The 23166-nt window shown below is 46.1% G+C and overlaps 1 protein-coding gene across 1 annotated transcript in view; it reads left to right on the forward strand.

Moving 5' to 3' along the window:
- LOC147737645 (uncharacterized) overlaps positions 1-23166 on the forward strand; it is a 339012-nt gene that overhangs the window by 199788 nt on the left and 116058 nt on the right. The window contains 2 exon segments of the mRNA XM_086924706.1: positions 16624-17217; positions 18789-19950. Coding sequence (XP_086780832.1) covers positions 16624-17217; positions 18789-19950 — 1756 coding nt within the window.

Consider the following 23166-nt stretch of genomic DNA (forward strand, 5'->3'; position numbering starts at 1 on the left):
AAGCAGACAGACGAGACATGTTGGATGTGGGTTTCAAAAGATAGATCTGGGTCCCACTTGACGCCCAGATTTCTCTTGTCACATGTATTTGTTTGCCCTGAAGCACTGGACATTGAGAAGACTGTAGCTGCAGCAGGAGCAATTGCTATTCCCATTGACGTCATCCGATGTGCTAGAATCTGGTTGCTTCCGCGATGCTGACGGGCGCAGACAGGCGCAGATGGGCATGCCTTAGGCAAGCCTTCAGTGCACCAGTGGCACATCTGCACTTTGAACATCTTAAGAAGCGTTAGAAGAGAAAGGAGTAAGCTGCCTCGCCCACTGCCAAACACTGGAGCGGGGAAGTGAAGTCTTTGCAGTGGAGTTGCACCGCTGCCATTTGAGTTCAAGGAAAAGTGATTCAAGCAGATTCAAATTCAAGCAAATCCAAATCGTATTCAAGCAAATTCGAATTGTATACCTCCCGGTAAAATTAAAACCAAAAAGCCACATCAAACAATGTGTGTACATTGAAGATGTATATGATGTTAAGTTCTCAAACTAATAATGCCTGGATGTACGTCATGTCGGAAGCGTACCAGTAGTAAAGTTAAACTATTTTCTCACTTTAACTTAAGTTTGCACTCAGTTAGACTTAAGACCAAAACTTAAGTTAAACTGAGACAAAAGTCTAACTTTACTACTTATAAATGCCCTTTGTGAATACCGAAAGTTGCAAAGTTAGACCTTTGTCACCATTTACCTTTGTGAAATGGGCCCTAAGTGCGTGACTCCCCCAGGCTGCCAGTTCACAATTGCCTGGGGGAGTGTGTCTGCCCATCGGAGTGCCTCACTGGTGATGTGGCAGTGGTGCGTGTGCTGAGGCCCCAGCTGAGAGCTGCTGTAAGTCCACCTGTATGAGAGTCTGCTGGCTGCAGACATGAAGTCGTCCGAGTTTTCACTCATATCTGACGCCAGGATGTAGCAGACCGACTGCTCTCTCAACCTGACCATGGCAGGCTCGAGCACACCAGCTGCAAAGCTAGTGGCCCTTTGGGGAGGTTCTGGAATGTCGGCCTCGGAGCAATTATGAATAAGCGTGGCAAGCTTTGCCAGACCATATCAACAGGCAAGGCGCAGCCTCATGGATCCACGTGTGCCTGGGCTGTCTGCAGGTGATGGCAGTTACGTTATCAACATTTGAGGAGCAGCCATGCACGCCAATAAGACACGGGCTGACTCGGCTACTAATCATGATTTAGCCTGTGATAGAACCCAGACCAGAGCAAAATCAACAATCATCTAACCATTTCATTGTGCCATTCCTGTAGCAATGGCGGTCTGGTGGTCTTCCATCTCATCGTAATGTTACGTTTAGCTAATATTAAGGCAAGCTTATCAAATTTGTTAACAGGGTTTCCTTTCTTCCCTTTTGGGCCCAGCCCCAGCAGGCAGAACTCCAGCCAGACATTATTTCCCATCGGGGCACTGTCCCTCAGTATCGCACAAATGGATGCCCAATAGTGTCGTAGTCATGGGCAGCTCCACAACATATGTATCAGACCCGCTTCCGAGAAGTGATAGCGCTGTCAAATATCCACTGAGTTTGGAAACATAGAACTCAGCCTGCGTGGGGTCAGGTAGGTCCTATGTAGGAGCATGAACTGTTTAAACTTACATTTAGGGTTCCTTGATACTTTCCTAGTGTATTCCAAAATAGCACCCCATTCTTTGTCAGTGAGTGCTCGGCCCACATCTGCGTCCCATCTGTTACCGAGGAGTATAGCCACCTCGTTAAATGGCGCCCGTTCCCCATCAAATATTGCATAGTATGTAGTTTGTGCGTTGCTGGTTCTATCCCCCCTGGGGCTCAAGTGTTACGTATGTAGTGAGAAACACTTGCGTGCAGGAGAAACACAGCGTGTTCGGTACTCCATGCTCTCAGACAAAGACTTCGTGAGGCATCAGGGCGCCGTCCAGAAAAACCATGACCACTGTTTGCACTGCCGCATCCCCCCGGGCCAACCTTCTTCTATTTGTAACTGTGCCCGATTGTGAGTGGATTCCCAAAAGGGGAATAGTGGGGGCGTATGGAGCCACCGTTTTGGTATCGCACTCCTTCAATACAACAACGCGACCCTCAACAAATGAGGCGCCGTCAGGGGAATTTTGCTGTTGGGTAATAAGAGTGTATGTTGGTCTCCCCTTTTCCATGTCAGTTGAGACATACCAATCTCCTGCAGGTTACGTCCTGACACACAATACACTAGCCATTGTAACTGGCTTGCATAGCAGTAAGCTTTCAGGTCCGGGACCCCAGCCCTCCTTGTTTAGTGTCTAATTGTAGCTTCGCGATTCCAATGCACCTCCGACCCCTTCCCCAGATTAAATCAATCAATAGGGAGGACAATCATTTAAATACCAGTGCCGGGACCGTAATGGGCAAATTAGTGAAATAATATAACAATCTCGGATGCATTACCATTTTGTCGATTACCACCTTGCCCGCCACAGATACAAATCAGGTGTTTGTTAAGCGCAACTACTCGCCCAAAAGGGTCTCAAGGCACTCGGGGTGTGGGGGTAGGTTCGCAGGTTCCAGTCCATCAAGGAGGGGGTCTGACAAGGAGCCTGGATTTGACGTTTCTTGCGAAGATGGGGAGCGATGTTATCTGTCTGAGGTAGGGCGGAAGGTCGTTCCAGGCTCTGGCCATGCGGAAGGAGGAAGAGCAGCCTCCCGATCTGGTCTTTCTGGTGCGGGGGACCACAGCGTAGAAGAGCTGGGCTGATCGTAGGGTCCTTTGGGGTGTGTGGAAATTGAGTTGGCTGTTCAGATATGCTGGTCCGGTGTCCTGGAGGGCCTTGTGAGCGTGGGTTAGCAACTTGAAGGTGACTCTAGCTTCGATGAGGAGCCGGTGGAGTGTGCGCAGGTGCTTGGAGATGTGGCAGTGTCTTGGCAGGTTGAGGACTAGTCTTGCGGCGGCGTTTTGGATGTTCTGTAGCTTGCGGGTGAGGTTTTTGTTTATTCCGGGATAGAGTTTGTTGCTGTGGTCGAGCCTGCTGGTTACCAGGGTGTGAGTGACGGTCTTTCTGTGTTCGAGGGAGATCCATTTGAAGGTCTTACGTAGGAGACGGAGGGTGTGGAAGCAGGAGGATGAGACAGAGTTGATCTGGCGGTCCATTTTAAGCTCTGAGTCCAGGATGATTCCCAGGTTGCGTGCGTGGTCAGTGGGGGTGGGCGGGCTTCCGAGGGCAGGGAGCCACCAGATGTCGTTCAAGGCGTCTGGATTTGAGCCCATGATGAGTACTTCTGTTTTGTTGGTGTTTAGTTGTAGGCAGCTGTTTTTCATCCATTTGGCGACGGCTTCCATGCCTTCTCAAACGTTGTGTCTGGCGGTGTTGGGTTCGTTGGATAGGGAGAGGATGAGTTGGGTGTCCTCTGCGTATGACACAATGTTGAGTCCATAGGTTCTGACAATGGGGACTAGCGTAGCCATGTAGACGTTGAAGAGCGTAGGGCTGAGGGAGGACCTCGGGGGGACTCCACAGGTGGTAGGTGTAGGGTCCGAGAGGAAAGGGGGGAGTCTGACACGATGCGTTCTGCTGGAGAGGAAGGAGCGGATCCAGTCGAGGGCCTTGTCTTGGAACCCTGCGTCTCAGGGTGTGGTGAGAGACTGTGTTGAACGCCGCTGAGAGGTCGAGGAGGATGAGGTCTGCTGTTTCTCCTTTGTCCAGTAAGGTACAGATGTCGTCTGTTGCGGCGAGGAGGGCGGTTTCCGTACTGTTGTTTTTTCTGAAGCCGAAATGGGAGGAGTCAAGGATGTTGTGCTCTTCAAAGAATGTGGTGAGTTGGCTGTTGATGGCTTTCTCAATGTCTTTCGCTGGGAACATGAGCAGGGAGATGGGTCTGTAGATTTTGAGGTCGGTGGGGTCCGCCGAGGGTTTATTCAGGAGGTGGGTGATCTCAGTGTGTTTCCAGTCATCAGAGAAAAAGGCGATTGCAAGGTAGTGGTGGATGGTGTGGCAGAGCATGGGTGCGATGTTGAAAATGTGGTGGGGGCAGGGGCCCGTGGTGGCCCCGGAGTGGATTGACTTCATTGTCTTCAGTGTGTCTTTGGTGGTGAGGGTTGTCCAGTTGTCGATCGCTGGCTTCTGGGTTTCGGAGGTGGTTGGTGAGGGTTCAGTGTGTCGGTTGTCTTCGGTGAAGTTGTCATAGATGCTCTTGATTTTGTGGTGGAAAACGTGCTGAGTTTGTCGCAGAGGTCTTGTGAGGGAGGGATGTCGGTGGACTCGCTGGTGGGTTGGGCGAAAGCCTTGATGATTTTGAAGAGTTCTTTGTTGTTGTGTGCATGAGTGGAAATTCAGTCTTCAATCGCTTTTTTCCTCGTTTTTCTGATTAGTTGGTGGTGGGCGTTGGTGGTGGGCATTGGTGGCGGCTATGAAGTTGTGGGCTTCTGTCGATTTGGTGTTTCTCCAGGCCTTTTCGAGGTGGCGGCAAGTGTGTTTGGACTCTCGAAGTTCGGTGGTGAACCATCTAGCTTTCTTGCCGTGGGTGTTGTTGTTTTTCTTGAGACGGGCTATGGTGTTGGTGCTGTCGGGGATCCGTCTGTGCAGGGTTTGGGCTGCGGTGTCTTCTGCATCGGTTTTCCACGATGGTTGGGGTGGAGTTGCTGAGTGATGAGGTTAGCTGGTCGTTGGTGATTCTGTTCCATTTTCTTCATGGGAGCAGGAGCTGGTGTCTGTGTAAGCTGGATGTTCTGAAGGTGAAGTGGCTGTATCAATGGTCAGTCCAAGGGAGTTCGGTGCTGTGGCTGAAGGTGAAGAAGGGGTTGAGGGTGTGTCCTGCTGAGCGCGTGAGTTCGGTCACGATCTGGCGCAGTCCAATATTGTGGAGGTTGTCCAGGAGGGATGTGGTGCTGGGGTCCAGTTAGTTGTCGAGGTGGAAGTTGAGGTCTCCCAGTAGGGTATAGTTGGTGGATGCGATGGCATGTAGGGAGATGATATCCGTGATGGAGTTGGCGAAAAGTCTGCATGGTACAGAAGGTGGGTAGATGAGGGTTCCTCGGAGGGTGGCGGTAGGGCTGGCCAGTATCTTGAAGTGAAGGTGTTCCATCAGGTCTGTGGACTCGTCGCGGAGTGTGCTCAGGCGGAGGGTGGATTTGTGGACTATTGCGATTCCTCCACCAGGGCGGGTGGGGCGGTCCTTCCTGGAGATCTTGTATCCTTGGGGAATGGCAATGGCGATGTCCGGTCCCGAGGTGGTGTTGGTCCAGGTTTCGGTAAAGAATGCTACGTCTACGGTAGTGCTGTCGAGGAGGTCCCAGATTTCAGTGGGGTGTTTGAGGAGGGAACGGACATTGAGGAGGATGCATTGCAGGGTCTTCCGTTCGGTTGTGCTGGCAGCGGTAACAACTAAAGGGTCCGTGGGTGTCGGCTGGTGATGCTAGCTTGCAGTTGTTGTTGCGGCTTGGGTTGAGAGCATGGAGTGCCGCTGGGTCGTAGCATTGGTGGTGCAGAGATCCAGGTTTCCTGGCGCAGGTCGCAGTCGGGTCGCGGATGGGCGCATGCGGGCTTGCCTTTGGCGCTCCGGTGGCGTGCACTCCATTAAGTAGGGCTCGGGGAGGGCTGGACTGCTGGGAGGCAGGAACGGGGAGGGGACTTGGATTGGGCCGTTCGCACTGGTCGTGCTGGGGTGAGGGGCCGCGGGGGCAGCAATGGCAGGGAAAAACAGGCTGATAAAGGCAAAAGGAAAAAGGGAAAAAGAGAGATAAAAGTGCAAATAAGGCAGCAAAAGTGCAAGAGAGAGTGGAGGAAAGACACAGAGGACACAGGAGAGTGAAAGGGGGAGATTGAGATGAGGGTAAAAAACAAGTGAAAAACGGAGGAAAGACACAGAAGGAGAGTGAAGGGAGAGCGTGAAATGAGGGGAAAACAACAGAAAAAGTGCAAGAAAGAGTGGTGGAAAGACACAGAGGACACAGGAGAGTGAAAGGGGGAGATTGAGATGAGGGTAAAAAACTAGTGAAAAATGGAGGAAAGACACAGAAGGAGAGTGAAGGGGGGAGCTTGAAATGAGGGGAAAACAACAGAAAATGGAGAAAAGACCCTGAAGGAGAGTGAAGGGGGGAGATAGAAGTGAGGGAGAAAATAAGTAAAAAAGGAGAGAAAAAGCAGAGCAAGAGAATGGAGACAGAGGTTCACTGGAATACCAGGGATGAGACGCAGGTGAAAACTGCCGGTGGAGGACGGCCTCGAACACCAACACTCGAGAATGTATGGGCTCGGGGGAAGGCCTCACTTAATGGTGGAGCTGCGAGTGAGGGAAAGCAATTTCACTGACAATGAGTTAGTGGTCGTGCAACACTGTACTGCTGCAAAATATGCTGTCCCGTATGTGCCCGCGCTGTGGGGTTTAGGTATAACAGCCTCACCCACTTTATGTAGCCCTCTGGTATGTTAAATCTTGACAGGGCGTAGAGCATATAAATCCAATGTAGGGAATCAAAGGCCGGACGTACATCAAGCGAAATGCAGCCCCCTTACATTCCAAGAGCTGCACTTATATGTGCTAGGATGTGTCATCAGGTCCTATGTAAGGTGATCTGTTGTTAACAAAGAGGATACTAGGCCAATCTGGTGTCACATAAACTGAAGCTGAGCCTGCAGAACTATAAAAACTCACTAATACTAGGTTCCCCCAGAGAACAGCCGAGGACCAAACCATAACAAAAAGTTCAACAGGAACTCTACATAAACACTACCACAGTGCAGTCACCGTAGGGGGGGTGGCAACCACCACGGTCGTAACACACATTACCCCATATTTAGTTACATTATTCTCATCGCTCCAGCACAAGCCCCATCACCGTGAAATAAGCATAAAGAACGGGGTTACCAAGTGTCATTGTGAACATTGAGTCATACTAATCAATACTTCATACTATACCAACTTCCGGAGGGCCTGTCATACCACCTCAATACTCATTCGCAGTCTGTGGAGTAACTAATGGAAATAATGTTAGACTGGTTTCAGAGGCTGAACGAACTGTGACCTCGTCCGAGGAGCGGATAGACACCGCACGGGACTGTGCATCATGTTCCGCCAGGGCTGCTGATGTCAGAAGAGCATCCTTCTGGCTGCCCGAGATCTGTTCCAGAGATGGGCTCACATCAGGCCCATCGCAACGGTGTCGATTCTCCTCCATGTTGACTGCATATTCACAATGTGACAAGGATCGTGCAGAGTTGCTCGGCAGGATCGAGTTCTGGGAGACAGGAGGTGCGAAGGTGATGTCCAGCCAGTCTGCCACTTCCTCAGGGTTATCAAAAAATATTGTTTTCTGGCCAGAAATGACTTTCAAATGGGGCCGGAAAAAGTAAGGCGTACTTCAGATTGTGTGCTCTCAGTTTCTTTTTAACATCCTGAAAAGTAGCTCTCACTTTCTGAACCACTAGTATAAAATTCCGGGTATAGGGAGATCGTTTTATTCTCAAAGCAGATAGGGGCATTCTCCCTTGCAGCACATAGTATCGTGTCCCGGTCCTCATAATTCAGAATGCGTGCTATTAGTGGGCTGGGTGGCGCTCCCACACTACAGAGATCCGTCAGACCCTCCTTCACTACATGTTCTCGCAGCCAGTTTTCCACAGATTGGGTGGGATTACGCCCCTCACTCTTTTCCTGAATTCCCAGTATGCAGACATTATTTCTGCATGATCTCCCTTCGGCATCATCCACCCTGTCTTGAAGACCCCATAGGTGACGTTGTAGTTGTTCCATTTGGGAAGTATGCATAGTTTGTTGCGGGATCAAATCATCTAGAGCAAATTTGTTGGATTTTACCTCATCTGCCAGTTTGTTGTGGTCCGAGATTGAGGCTAGTAGAGAGCGGCCCTATTTGCGTTCCAATCGCCGTACGTGAATCTCTGATTTCTATTAGTATTAAGTTCAGCTTATCAGTGTGTTGTTCAGCTCCAATGAGCGGTACCACAGCAGTATGGAAGCCATGTGACTGATCCCCGCTCGTTGTAGTATGTGTGTCATCAGATGTAGGGGGGTTGCCTGACTGACCCTGGTGCGACCCATGATGTAGAGGAGCTGCGACCCCATACAACAACTCCCTCCGGAACCACAAGCTGGGAAGCCCGCCCTCTCTCCACTTACTGTAGCTTAGAGTCGGGCAGCAGCACTGACCATCCAAGCCAGACTGCACTGGAATGTATGCAGGCCGGGGGGGTCACAATCCCAGCTATGTTCTAGGACACTGCAGCAGGGAGGCCTCAGATAACTGATGGCCGCGCACACAGGAGCCGCACCAAGTCCCTGTAGATACACCCATGTGTTGGAGACAGTCTTGCCGTACAGTGGTGGTGCGGTGGCGTGCGCTCGCAGGGCAACAGCGCAGTCAGAAGACCTCCTCCGATACTAACTGGTGCACCCGGGCCCCAGTACTGTTTGCTGTTGGCCACCTCGTCAGATCTTGAAGGCGATATTAGCAGCTAGTTGTTGCGCAGTGGCGATGCAGGAACAGTTCCTCTTTGTATCACCTTCGCGGGGTCTGCGTGTGGTTCTGACAGTCACCTCACCGAATTGAGTCTCACAGCCAACAGTGACACTGCCTTACTCTTTGCCACCACTGCAGCATGACCATCCAGCCACCATGTAGTGCCCCAGCGTAGCGACAATACCTACATTTACCTCCACATCGCGGTGTTGGTCTGCGGGGTAATCCAAAGCCATCCGCGCAGCGTGAGTGTCCGGTACCCAGGCAATAAGTCTGCAAGGTATCCCCGCTAGGCCGCAAGTTTTGTGTTTCCGCAGCAGGAGCACAAGGCTATGGCGCAGTAGGAAACAGTACTGCTTTGCGTCCTCCCCGCCCAACAGAGGTCGAAGATATCCCCATTTGGGAGGGCAGGTTTGATAAACAGGCGAGGAGGCTGAATATATTTTCCAAAAGTTTTTTATTATCAGGGATGGGTTTGGAAAATTTTCTCAGAGTGTATTTCCTCCTGTTCTTCTCCAAATTCACTCTTGGTTGAGCTGGACTGGGATTCTGAGGGAGATGTTCCCGGCTCCTCCTCGGTCTTGATGGTGTCTCCCCGGAGGCTCATAGGAGAGGAGAGAAAAGAGAGCCGTCAATCACTCTGTTTAGGGAGGTATTATGGTTCTACCAGTCACCACACCTTGGAGTGCGTAGGGGTCCGGTGCAAGGGTTTCCTCAGATTCAGTCTCACTAAGGAAAAGTGCTTTAAACAATAGGGAATATCGTGCCATAACGGTCCTTAGTTGGAAACATGCTGAGAAAGGAAAAAGAAGGTGACAACAACACTCAATGCCCACACCGGTAAAGTGTTGATTCTGCAGGGAATGTAAGTGACGTTCCACACACGAGTACTACTGATTGCAGATGACGGACAGTGGATTATCCGGACCAGCCATTCGCTCCTGCTGAACCCCCACTGGATTTTATTGCCCGATTTTTTGAACTGTGGGCTGGATGATAATGTATAAAAACGTGCTGGGGGGGGTGGACGGGATGCAGTCGATTGATTTCAGTGTATTTTTGATGCTGGTCATATTTGTAACAGTCTCCTGATTCCTGCAATAAAAATATATTTAAAAAAAAAAAAAAAAACGAGTACTACTGAGGCTGTGTCCTCAATTTCACTACTCGTGCCCTCTATTGTGTATGCCTCCCTCCTCTTGCTTACCCTCCCCTTAGCCCCCCGAGATGCTAGCCAATCCAATTTATAAGCTTTATTCGACAATTTGTCATAAAAGCATTCACCTAACCCTATACAATAAATACTACTTATAAAAATACTTCTAAAAATACATATTAAACATTTGATGTCGAATAAGACATAATAAAAAGTCGTAAAATTACAGACACAATATTACAATTTAAGAGACACATTTCATAGGTTAAAAACAAGCAGTTTGTCGCAATAAAACAGTTTACAATTTATAGATACACATACTTCCATTATACTACAGTAGCCAATAATGATCGGGTGCGAATTAACCACGACCATGCCAGGTACTTTGCTACACCAACCACATATAATGTTGTACAATCAGATTCAAGTATCCTGAGGGCTTCAGCTTGGCTTCGGGTTCCCAACTTTAGGCATAGTGGTTTTAACCACTTGCGTCTGGGGGCCAAATACAAAGGGCAACAAAACAAAAAATGAGAGATGTGCTCAATTTCCTCTTTGCAATGGTGACAATGTTCATCCCATGTCTGGGACCAGTGCTTCTTAAATGCATTTAAAGGTAAAGTGCCAATGCGAAATTGAAAATAAAGTTTTCTATCATACGGTTTTTCGATCAAATCCCAAAAACATTCGTACGATGGATACACTTTTATGTTTAAGAAGCGAGAAGTTAGATTTGCGCTTGTACTGTCCCTGAATATTGCAAAATATATCATCTCCCAATAGAGCTCTTTTAGCTTTTCCTTAGAGGGGAAGCAAGTTAGGTCTTTGTTGTCCCATAGGTGGTCCAATTTCAATTCTGTAAGCAAACCCCGCAACTCCCTTAGCCATGGGATAGTGTGGAAGCGATCGAATTTGATGACATCCATCAAAGCTGCTGCATAGTGTGCTAGCTCTGGGGTTACCATAATTCGCCTCCAATACAGGAGGGGCCGAAGCCTCGCTATATCCACCACGGATTTTCTGCCCAGGTCTAGTTTTAGCGGGATTATTGGGGTACTTTGTGGGACCATTGTGACCCCTCTTAGGAACCTGTTTTCTGCTCGGCCCAAATTAGTCAAATTCGAAAAACCCCATAATTCAGAGCCATATAAGCAAGCCCCCAGGACTTTCATAGAATAAATTTCCATGACGCAATTCAGAGGCTTTGTCAAAGAGGTACGGTGTCTTAGTGAAATAGCACCTGATAGCTGTCTAAATTTTAGAAGGGCTGTAGTTATATGGTGATTCCAGCTCATGTTTTCTTGTAGGGTGATACCTAGGTATGAGAAAGAGTCCACTCTTTCTAGGGGTGTTCCTTTGTATTTTATTACACCCTTAAAGGAGGACTGTTGATTAAGGCACATGAATTTCGTTTTGGTGGTGTTTAATTCTAGGCCCTTCTCATCACAAAATGCACCAAAGGCATCAACTACTTTTTGTAGCCCACTGGGGGTGCGGGAAAGTAATAATGTATCGTCCGCGAACATGAGGACTGGAACACGGGAGCTGGCTATTACGGGGGCGTCACTAGCAATCTTCTCTAGATGTTCAACAATACCATTTATATAAATGGAGAAGAGGGTTGGCGCTAGGACACACCCTTGTCGCACCCCACGTTCAACCGGAAAGGAATCAGTTACCTCTCCTTGCTTGCCCCATCGTATCTTTGCAAAATTGTTTTCATGTAGGCGAACAAGGAGTGTAAGCAACTCCTGTTTTATTCCTGCATCCGCTAAGGTCTGCCAAAGTTTTTCCCTGGGGACTAGGTCAAAAGCGGCTTTTAAATCTACAAAAACTGCATACAGTGTACCCTTCTTCAAGGAGACATTTCTCCAGTAGATCGTTAGGAAATGGAGAACTTGGTCGATGCTACTGGTTAGGGGCCTAAACCCAGCTTGGTAATGTGACAGGATGTTATTTGCATCGATCCATTCCTGCAGTTTATTTTGAACTAGTCTACCCATTAACTTCTGAGCTGTGTCTATTAGACTAATGGGTCTATAGTTTTTCGCCAGGGAACGGTCACCTTTTTTGTATATGGGAATTATTTCTGCTCCCTTCCAAGAAGCCGGCACTTCCCCTCCCATAGCCACTGCATTTGCCAACATTGTAAAGTAGGTACACCAGGACTTCCGGTCAGACAGAAAAATGTCGGCCGGGATACCATCCATACCTGGAGCTTTCCCCCCTGCTATGCAGTCTAACACAGCACTCACATCCCTCTCAGTAAATAGTGGTGCTTTGTAATAAACTTGTGGAGGGAGGCTAGCATTATTAAACATAGGATTACGGGCATACTGTGGTTGGAAGTAATCTACCCAACTGTTTTTTGCGACATTATTAACAGGCTGGGATGCTATGCCACCCTTTGCCCATTTAACTGAGGCCCAGAAGCGCTTTGAATCCTTGGAGGCACAAAACTCCTTGAGTTCTTGCCAACAATCCTCGTCCCATCGCTTTTTAGCCATTTTTAGAGTCTGTCTATACTGGTTTCTCGCCAGTCTTACTGCTTCAGGTCTTCCTAGTCTTATTTCCTTTCCAAGATTGTCTCGAGCTGCCCTGCAGCTCTTATCATACCATCCCCTTAATTCTTGAGGTTTCTTCAATTTACCTGTGGAGGTTTTTTTCCGGAAAAAACTTTGGATTTTATTAAAAAGTATCACATGGGCAGCCATCATGTAGTCGATAAAATTTGTCTGGCCAATATGAGACTTAATCTTAGCGACTTCACCCACTACTACTTCCTTTAGGGCCTCTAATTTGGCGAGATCTTCTAGGAGCATGTTCCACTTCAAGTAACGGGAGTTATTAGAACATACTAGGTCCTGTGTGACCATCTGGTCCTCTCTAGGGTACTCAAATATGTCATGAAGAATATGTAAAGTCAGGCACAGTGGATTGTGGTCACTTTCAATCTTGGCCTTCACTTCCATATCTTCTAGTTTATTCCAGAGCCTTACATCTAGAAGTATATAATCTATCCTGCTTGCCGATCTACCATTATCGAAAGTATTTTCCCCCCTAGAATCTGACACTGTCCGGCCATTTGCTGCTCTGAGTCCTCTTGAGAGACAAAAGCTTTTAAGTTGTATTGCTACCGTACTCCAAATCTTGACTATAGGGATATCTAATTGGGGTATACCCCACTTGGTATCCTCGTCTTCGGCCAGGACTCTATCCTCCTCGCCCAAGGGCTCGAAGGTGGTATTAAAATCCCCGCCTATTATTATATAAGAGGGGTCTGGTAGCTGTTCAATATTCATCTCAAGGCACGATAAGGTCTCTGATGGTTTGCCCCTGGCTACTCCCCTTGCATACAAATTAAACAGGGCTAGTTGGTGACCATTTTGCCAGGTAAAATCAAGAGCCAAAATATCGTTAGAGGATATAGACCTTTGCTTTACCGAGCAGTTCAGAGTTTGGCGTACCCATATTAACAGCCCCCCCGAGGGACGTCCCACTCTATTACTAATTGCCGGGACAAAGAAATTTAAATACCCTTGTCTAAAGATTGGTACAGTAGACCAAGTTTCTTGGAACATGATGATATCGTACTGATTAATAAAATCAGCCCAATCGGGAATATTTAACTTATTAGCTATTCCAGCTATGTTCCATGAAATGATTGACAATTTTGGTTTAGTCTGCTGTAAGAACGTCTGGACAGTGTCGGGGATGATTAATGATTCTGCAGGATCTACTTCTAGCATTACATTTTTGTTCAATCCCGTTAACAGCTCAACTTCTTCCAATGGTTTTCCCTGTTCCCCCTGGGCTCTATTTTGCTCTTCCGGGCCGGAGGTGCAAGGTTTCTCTGGGGCTGAAAGAGATTCTTCTAACATCAGGGACCTATCACGGCCTTGATCCGACCACAAGTTCAGGGTAACAGGAGAAACATATGTGAGTCAATCACACTCATTCAGATCCGTTAACACAGAATATTGGTTATCCAAAGTTAGCCCCCACTCACAAGCTGGATTGGATCTAGCCCTTCTATTTCCCACTACAGTCCATTTAGTTCTTAATATACTGGGTTTTGCTACTAGACCCCTTCTACTGTAGAAGAAATCCAGTGTCAGTGGAACTATTTCAGCTGTCCTACGCTGTGGAGGAAGAATGTTCCGTAGGACATCGGGCAGGACATCTGGGCCCTTAAAATTCAGAACCACGCAATCCCCTTGGAATTTCTTTGGTTTAGTACCTATCCACCTGACTCTTCTTGCTGTGAGCAGATCGTCTGCTAATTTTTCCTTGCCCCAGGGGGATATATGCATGTTACTACTCAACCACTGTAGGGCCTTGTTTCTTAAGGAATCAGGTGACTCAATCTGACCAGTTTTCAGCAGGGGTGTGTTAGCTAGTACTAAAATGAGGGGCGAGGCTTCGACAATCAATTCAACTGGGGCAAATTCTGGATTTGATGTCTCAATACTGCCATTTCCCATTAGTTGCGCTGCCTCAGAGGGTGGATTCATATCAAATGCAGTGTCATTCCTAAGACTAGCGTGTAGAACCTGGTCTGAAGAGGCTTGTAAACCAGCATTCATAATCGCCCCTGATGACAATTTCCCCACAGTCTCCATTTGGTCAATTTTTAGAGCAACTAGGTTTGGTAATTCACCCACCCCCTCGTTGGTTTTTTTTAGGAGAGACTCTAACTTGTTGACCTTGGTAACTAATTGGTCAACCTTTGATATGAGGGGTTTCATTAAGCCTAACAGTTTGGACTCTAATGTGCCCATTAGCTTAATTAGAAGTGCGTCCTCCCCTTCTTCATTTTCGTAAACCTCCTCCCTTATCTCATCCTCTTTCTTTCTTTTTGCTCGTCTGGGTGGGGTTGCAGGTTTGTTTTTAGATGAACGTAAGCCACCTCTTCTGGCTGGCGCCTTAGTAATCCCTTTTTTAGCTCTTGGAGCGGGGACAGGTGTTAGGATGGTGTTAGATTCTATGACTTCCTCCTCAATTGTCACAGATTTATCTTGATCATCTAAGTTGATAAGGTCTGCAAAGGGATCAGATTGATGGTCCATAGAAGTCAATGAACCATTCGATTCTAGGTGCTCAATTAAGACTTCACTATGGTCAGAGACAATGAGATCATCAGTTATAGGCTGGGATACCCCTGGTTGGTGAATTTGGGCACAAGGCGGCGAGTCCCCCATACCCAGGGAGGTCCTCCGATTATTATTAATCTTAGTCACTACCTGAACTAAGTAGTTATGCATGGTATTAGCCGGAGTGACAGGCGTTTTTTGTTTAGACATAGTGAACAACCGACGTTTTACAACAACACGGCCCTTACACTAATTAACTAACAATAGGCCAGCCACACAGTAAATGTACAATTGCTTTACCTTGCCACTAGACAATTTTTAGAAGGTGGAAGTAAGAGGGTAGGTCCAGTCCAGTCTCTTTCGGTCTCGAACGGGCTAAAACGGGCCCGCCCTTGGCCCGGGCTTCGCCCGGCGTCCCGCTCGCGTCCCGCGAGACGGGGGTGATGCGCTATTTGTGCGCCTCCTGGCGCGCTGGCGACGCTGATGACGCGGCGTGCGCCGCTAGGCCTCCTGGGAATTGGAGTTCCCTCGACCGCGCTCCTCTCGGTCACCTCGTTCTCCCAGGTGGTGGTGGAGACGGGCAGCGCGAGGCGGGAGGCGGGAGGGCAAGGCAGCAAACAGCAAAGACTTTGCTTTGAAGGTCCAAGGTGCGTGGAAACAGCAGCGTTTCTGGTGATAGAGATTCCCCCCCTCGACCGGGGTGATGCGCTATTTGTGCGCCTCCTGGCGCGCTGGCGACGCTGATGACGCGGCGTGCGCCGCTAGGCCTCCTGGGAATTGGAGTTCCCTCGACCGCGCTCCTCTCGGTCACCTCGTTCTCCCAGGTGGTGGTGGAGACGGGCAGCGCGAGGCGGGAGGCGGGAGGGCAAGGCAGCAAACAGCAAAGACTTTGCTTTGAAGGTCCAAGGTGCGTGGAAACAGCAGCGTTTCTGGTGATAGAGATTCCCCCCCTCGACCGGGGTGATGCGCTATTTGTGCGCCTCCTGGCGCGCTGGCGACGCTGATGACGCGGCGTGCGCCGCTAGGCCTCCTGGGAATTGGAGTTCCCTCAACCGCGCTCCTCTCGGTCACCTCGTTCTCCCAGGTGGTGGTGGAGACGGGCAGCGCGAGGCGGGAGGCGGGAGGGCAAGGCAGCAAACAGCAAAGACTTTGCTTTGAAGGTCCAAGGTGCGTGGAAACAGCAGCGTTTCTGGTGATAGAGATTCCCCCCCTCGACCGGGGTGATGCGCTATTTGTGCGCCTCCTGGCGCGCTGGCGACGCTGATGACGCGGCGTGCGCCGCTAGGCCTCCTGGGAATTGGAGTTCCCTCGACCGCGCTCCTCTCGGTCACCTCGTTCTCCCAGGTGGTGGTGGAGACGGGCAGCGCGAGGCGGGAGGCGGGAGGGCAAGGCAGCAAACAGCAAAGACTTTGCTTTGAAGGTCCAAGGTGCGTGGAAACAGCAGCGTTTCTGGTGATAGAGATTCCCCTAGCACTAGCACTCACCAGCTCTGCCGCAATTCTCCTGAGTTGCGGCTGCTCTCCAGCATACTCCGGTGGGCACCACTACTCCTCGCTCCACCGCTCGTCAGGATCTTCGTCTCCTCCACTGGCGTCCTCATCCTCCGCGCCGTCCTCGTCGGGTCCTCCACAGTCTCCGTCTTCCTCCACCTTCAATCTCGCTTCCTCTCCGCAATTGGTCCAAGACGCCTCCTTCTTGTCTCGCCCTCCTTTCATTGGAGCGTGGCAACAACTTCTGCCTGCTTTAGAGTACTTAGAGGTAAGCACGGAAGGAGAAGAGGAGGAGGAGATCATACAGCGTAAAGTCCCCCTAATCTCAGTTGAATTACCACAGACACTACACCAACCAACGCTAAAAACAACAATGAGTAATTCAGTGACACAACCCATAGGCAAAGAAACTGAATCTGATATAACCCCACAAGAACAGCAAGGGGGAGCAACTGGGCTACAAGTTGAAAAAGAGATGGATGGTGATTTGCATGAATTTCTGCCAGGGGAGCGAGACATGGAACAGGATATGGATCATACGGTTGCAAGTAAGATGGAAGAATTAATGGGAGCTCGCTTAGACAAAATGATGGACAAAATCCTGGGAGAAATGAGAGAGAAATTCTCAATATCAGAAGGGAATCAAACTAAAATTCAAGAAGTAGTCGAAAACCTTGACCAGAAATTAAACGATTTAGGAGTACGAGTAACGGCTGTGGAAAATGAGATTGGCTCCTTAACTAAAAAAGTAGATGCAAACCAAAGAGAAATACGACAGATAAAAGATAGTGAGAGAGCCATCAAAGAAAAACTTGAGTCCTTGGAAAATCAAGGAAGACGCAATAACCTCAGACTACTGAACATTCCTGAAAATCTGGAAGGGTCAGATATAAAATCATATGTTATATCTCTGCTAGAGGAGTTCTTTCCCTGGGTAAAGGACTGTGAGCTATCAACAGATATTCAGCGGGTACATAGGGATCCTTTCAGAAAAAGTAAAGATCGAAAAGCCCCAAGGAAAATACTAATAAATTTCAGAACTTATTCTCTGAAGGAAAGATTACTCAATGAGGGACTAAAAAGCGGATCTTTTAACAAAGATAACTGGTCATTTCGCGTCAGGTCTGATATATGTAAAGCCACACAAGACAGACAATGGGAGCTGGGGCAATACATGCAAGAATTAAAAAGTCTGGGGGCAAATGTTCAACTGAAATTCCCAGCTGCCTTAAGAATAATGTGGAGAAACAAGATGCACAACTTAAGAGAGCCAAAAGAGGTAGAAAACCTCATCCAGTTGATAAAAGACCAAATTGAAATTGACAAGATGAATCAAGTTTAATGAAATTGTAGGAGAAACTGAAATAACTCTTTGGTTAGCAAAAGACGAAACTGATTTAAAAGCCAAACAGTTAAATGAAAGGGGAAAGTGAAGGCATAACAACCACTTATTATGCAATAAAAAGGCTGGCGTAGCGGAGCCCGAAAAGGGTGGAAAATACCACCTGAAAAAAGAAGAAGGGAGGCTTCCTCAGGGTGGGACGACTTGATTACACTGTACAGTAAACACGTAAGATATAACCATAAGTGGGTGGGGAGCAAAATAGGGAAAAAAAACAACAAAAAAAATAACCTCAAATTTGGTAAACAAAGGTTTTCAATTGGGACAAGATGGTCCTTTTTTCTCTTTAATTTTTTCAATCTTTCAACTAAATTTTTCTTTACAAAAACGGAATGGCAAAAGAAAAGACGATAAAAATACTTTCATGGAATGTTAACGGTTTGAGGACTCCCAAGAGAAGAAGAAGAATTTTGGAGTATTTGAAAGAGGTAGAAAGTGAGATAATTATTCTTCAAGAAACTCACTTAATAAAATCAGAGTGGTCTCAAATTGTGAAAAACTTACACTGGATTGGCTCAAGCATTCATACTTCACAAGACTGCAATATAAAAGGAGTAGCAATTATCATAAAAAAATCACTGAATGCTAAACTGGAATCAGAAGAGGTTGATAAAAAGGGAAGATGGGCAATGGCCAAAATTAGAATATTAGGCTCCACACTTATGATAGCAGGATATTATGGCCCAAATATTGACGACCCGGCGACACTTAAGAAATTATACTCAGAATTAATAACACCCACTGTCCCAGTAATCTTAGGAGGAGACTATAACATAATATTAGACCCGACCGTAGATAGGCAACCTCCGTCTAAACAAAGGAATTCACCGAAGATGAGGGAATGGTTGGGGATTTTCAAAAGAGATCTAAACATGGACGACATGTGGAAACAAAAAGGGGAAAAAACATACCCGTTTACATTCCACAATAAAAAATTAGGACATAAATCCAGGATAGATTTTTTCTTAATAAGCAACTCACTTCGAGATAAGGTCAAAAGCATCGAGCATCATCCAGCTCACTTATCGGATCATTCGGCTGTCCAATTAAAAATCTTATTTACACAAAGTCTAACTCCGACTAGATGGACCCTGGATCGATCAATTCTAACAACGGATGAAAGTGTGGATCAACTGCTAAGATCGACAACTAATTACTTTGCAGATAATGGTGAAGAATCCTCTGAAAGAATTAAATGGGACACGTACAAAGCAGTGATAAGAGGACACTTACTTAGTCTGGGTGCACATAAAAATAAGGGAAGAAAAACCGACATAAAAAAATTGGAGTCAGAAATTAAGGAAACAGAATCACAACTGGGAGCCAGCCCTTCACCGACTTCTAAAGAAAAACTAACTGAGAGGTTATGTAAGTTAAAAGAGACCCTAACAGATTACTTGGAGAATATAGTACAAGAGAAATGGGAGAACAGTAAATTGGCTAAACATGAATATGGGGAAGGATGCGGGAAAATGTTAGCGTGGAAGTTGAAAACAGACCAGACAAGGAATACTATACTATCCGTGTATACCAAAGACCAATCAGCATTATGTGAAGACGACTCTGAAATTAGACAAGAATTTGCAGATTTCTTTTCAACAATATATAAAGAGGATATAAATCCATCAACTGAGTCAATTAAGGAATATCTAGAAGGAATAATAATGCCAAATCTAACAGAAGAGGAAATCGTTTCCTTAAATATCGATATAACATCTGAAGAAGTTATATCTGCAATAGGAAGCCTAAAGAAGGGTAAAGCGGCAGGTCCTGATGCCCTACCCAACAAATTCTACATTGCTTTAAAAGAACCTTTAACTGAGCACTTGACAAAAGTCATGAATAAGATATACATGGAGCATGAAAAAATCCCTGATTCATGGAATGACGCCACAATAAGTCTCATAATAAAACCGGGGAAAAATCCAAAAACCTGTGAGTCTTACAGACCAATATCTCTACTTAATTGTGACTATAAATTATTTATGAACATAATAGCAAAAAGATTATCAAAGCTAATGCCGAACTTGATCGATCGGGACCAGAAGGGTTTCATAAAGGGCAGACAAATTCAAGAAATAACACATGAATTAATTGCGACAATAGATGTAGCTATATCAGAACAGTTACCCCTCACGATCATCACTTATGATGCGGCAAAAGCCTTTGATCGAGTAAACTGGCAATTTTTAAACAATGTCATAGAAAAAAATAACTTGGGAAGTAATTTTAGTCACATGGTGAAGGAAATTTACTCAAACCCTAGAGCAAATATATTAGTGAACGGGAGTTTGACAAGTAACATCACCATTCAGAGGGGTACAAGGCAAGGCTGCCCCTTGTCGCCACTACTTTTCAATTTATATATTGAACCGTTAGCTTGCTCAATTAGAAACCATATCAAAATAACACCTTTTAAATACAAAAATTGGGGAAAAAAAGTGGCCTGTTATGCAGATGACCTTATGGTGTTCACAGATAACTACAATAACTCAGAATTTCCAATTAAGGAATTAATGAATAACTTTGGCAGGGTCTCAGGCTACTCAATAAATATTAATAAAACAGAGGCAATGAGTTGGAACTGTACGACAAAACCTGCCTTCTCAAAGGAAAAAATAAGATACTTAGGGATCATGCTAACTGAAGATCTGAATAAAATTCCCCAATTAAATTTAAATATAGTAGCAAAAGAAATGAGAAGTTTCCTTAAAACATGGTCTGGTCTACCACTAAACTTTTTGGGTAAATCAAACGCAGTAAAAATGACCATCATCCCCAAATTTACATACCTTTTTAATACAATTCCGTTGGAGTTTAATAAACCTGCCCTAAAGAAAATACAAGGAGAATTATCCAGTTTTATTTGGTCGAAAAAAAGCACAAGAATTGCTTGGAACAAACTCAGGAGAAGGAAGAATCAAGGGGGCATTGCAAGTCCAGACATTATTGAGTATTGCAGGGCTTTTCAGTTTAAAAATTTCAGAACGTTACTAATGAAACACGGTAATTTCCCAAGTTTCCTTCAACATATCACAAATGGAGAAGACTATTTCCTTTTCAAATTTGGCCATCCAAAATTTTTTAAGAAAGTAAAATTGAAGCTATTAACTAATGCGGTCAAACTATGGACGCAATTTAGAAGTATTTTGAGGATCCCATACTACAGCAATATGGCCCCAATTTGGGACTCACCTGGAACACCAGAATGCCTCAAAGATGTATTATCCAGTGTAATTAGACAGCTGGGTTTTGAAAAATGGGGACAACTTTTATGTGAAAATGAATTAATATCATGGGAACATCTACATACAATAACGGAAGGGAAAGTGTCGAAGTTTAAATATTACCAACTGAAGAGTTGGGCTAATGCTATCCCGAGAGAAACAACAGACCCAGGAAACTTTGAAAAGGAAATGACAAAGGAAGCCATAATAACAAAAGAAATATCAAAATGGTATTGGGCGTTAATTGAAGCTGGAGAAGAAGATCAATCAATATCGGAAAAAATATGGAGAAGAGAGTTTACCAACGAAGAAATCGATTTAAAGATGATGTGGAAAAAATCCTCTGAACTATGTTGGGAGTGTGTAAAACCCGCTGCTCTAAAAAGAAATCATCTGTTCTCAATACATAGAGCGTATTGGACTCCAAAGAGATTATCAAGGTTCAAAGGCGCATCAATAAAGGCCTGCAGTAAATGTGGCGAAGAAAAGGCAGATGATACCCATATGTTTCAACATTGCCCGGGGCTTGCGCAATTTTGGCAAGAAATTGGTAAGACACTCTCGGCTCTAATGAGAACCCCAATAACTGTAAGTACCTCTTTAATTATTTTCGGGATCGCTTCAAACACCATTAGATTAAGTAAACCTCAGGAAAAGCTAATGTTTACACTGATATTATTGGCACGTAGAGAGATCTGTATAAACTGGATAAAACCGACACCTCCAACATATGAGGACTGGTTAAACTCTGTAATCAGGGTATGCAGGTTGGATAGGAAAGGGAATAGTACAAAAAGAATGCAGTATTGGGATATATGGGTAAATTTTTTTACACCTGAGTAATTATCAAGACCCTTATTCTTGTGTCTTGATCAGTGCTTCTCTTTTTTTCTTTTTTGTTCTTCTTTTTTCTTTTTTTTCCTTTTTTTGTTTACCAATGATTAAAGCGGAGACAATAATCTCCTGGCAGGAATGGATTTCTGCCGAGTAGCTCTAGGGCTAGCTCATCACAGATCCTTGGAATTATTGTGTTGGATAAAGGTGAAATGGAGAAGTTTGACGGGTCTTGAGAAAAAGCTGGGAAACTCCCCTTGGGATACTTAGCAGAGTTCCGGGGCAGTGAAGGCATATAACTCGAACAGACCGTCAATTCCCCCGAACACCTTATTATTCACATTCTTACCGCAATATGAGGTTAAAAAAATTTTTAAAAAAAAAACAACTTCTGGGTTCGACTTCGCACACTTCCGGCCTCGTTTCGTAGTCCCTCTGTGAAGAGACAGTATACGGGGATGGTTGTTGGCTGTTCGAGTTGGCCTTCAGGTTCCAAAATGCACTTCGCTGATTTTGGAAGTCGGAATGTTCTTTCCATGGCGAGCCGAAGGTGAGCCCTGTGTTCTGTTTCTCACATCCCCTCTCCCTTGCTGTCTTTCTACTAGGGGTCTGTTTTGGGGGAAATCTAGACAGGTAATCTACATTCCCCTGTTTGCTTCCTTTCCACTGTTTTGTTTGGAATCAATATGGTTGTAACGACAAAAACCATGTCAGGACTCTCTCATTGTTGCCTTTATTCCTGCCTAGCCATTCTAGAGGGGCATGATCTGTGTATAAGGTAAATTCCCGACCCTCAAGATAATATCTCAGAATGTATGTGGCCACTTGATGGCTAGAGCTTCTTTTTCTATGGTGGCATAATTCTTTTCTCTTGGAAAAAGCTTATGTTTTATATATAGTATGGGCCTTTCACCCTGGGGTGTTTCTTGTGACAGAACAGCCCCTAATCCCTGATCTGAGGCGTAGGTTTGAAGGACAAAGGGATGAGAATAGTCAGGACTAGCTAATACAGTATCAGATGTAAGAGATGTTTTCAGGGACTCGAAAGCCTGTACTATTTCATAGTTGGGTGTCTTAGCATTTCCTCTGTTTTGGAGCAGGTTAGTCAAAGGAGCTGCGATTGGAATAAACCGGCGATAGTACCCAAGCACCCCCAGGAACGCCCGAAGATCTTTCTTGGTTTGTGGTAAAGGTATCTGGGAAATGGCAGACCGTTTAGAGTTTTGTGGTCTTATTACTCCTTCTCCTAATAGATACCAGAGGAATCGAACGGTCTGGGCTGCTAGATGACTTTTAGCTGGATTAATTTTGAGACCATATTGCCCTAAGGTCTGTACCACCTGGGAGAGATGTAATAAGTGCTGTTACCAGGTATCACTATAAATAATGATGTCATCAATATATGCCCCAGCATATCTCTCATGGGGTTGTAGTACTATATTCATAGCTCTCTGAAATGTGTCTGAAGCCCCGTGCAACCT

Source organism: Lissotriton vulgaris, chromosome 1_1, assembly GCF_964263255.1.
Source record: "Lissotriton vulgaris chromosome 1_1, aLisVul1.2, whole genome shotgun sequence".
NCBI lineage: Eukaryota > Metazoa > Chordata > Amphibia > Caudata > Salamandridae > Lissotriton > Lissotriton vulgaris.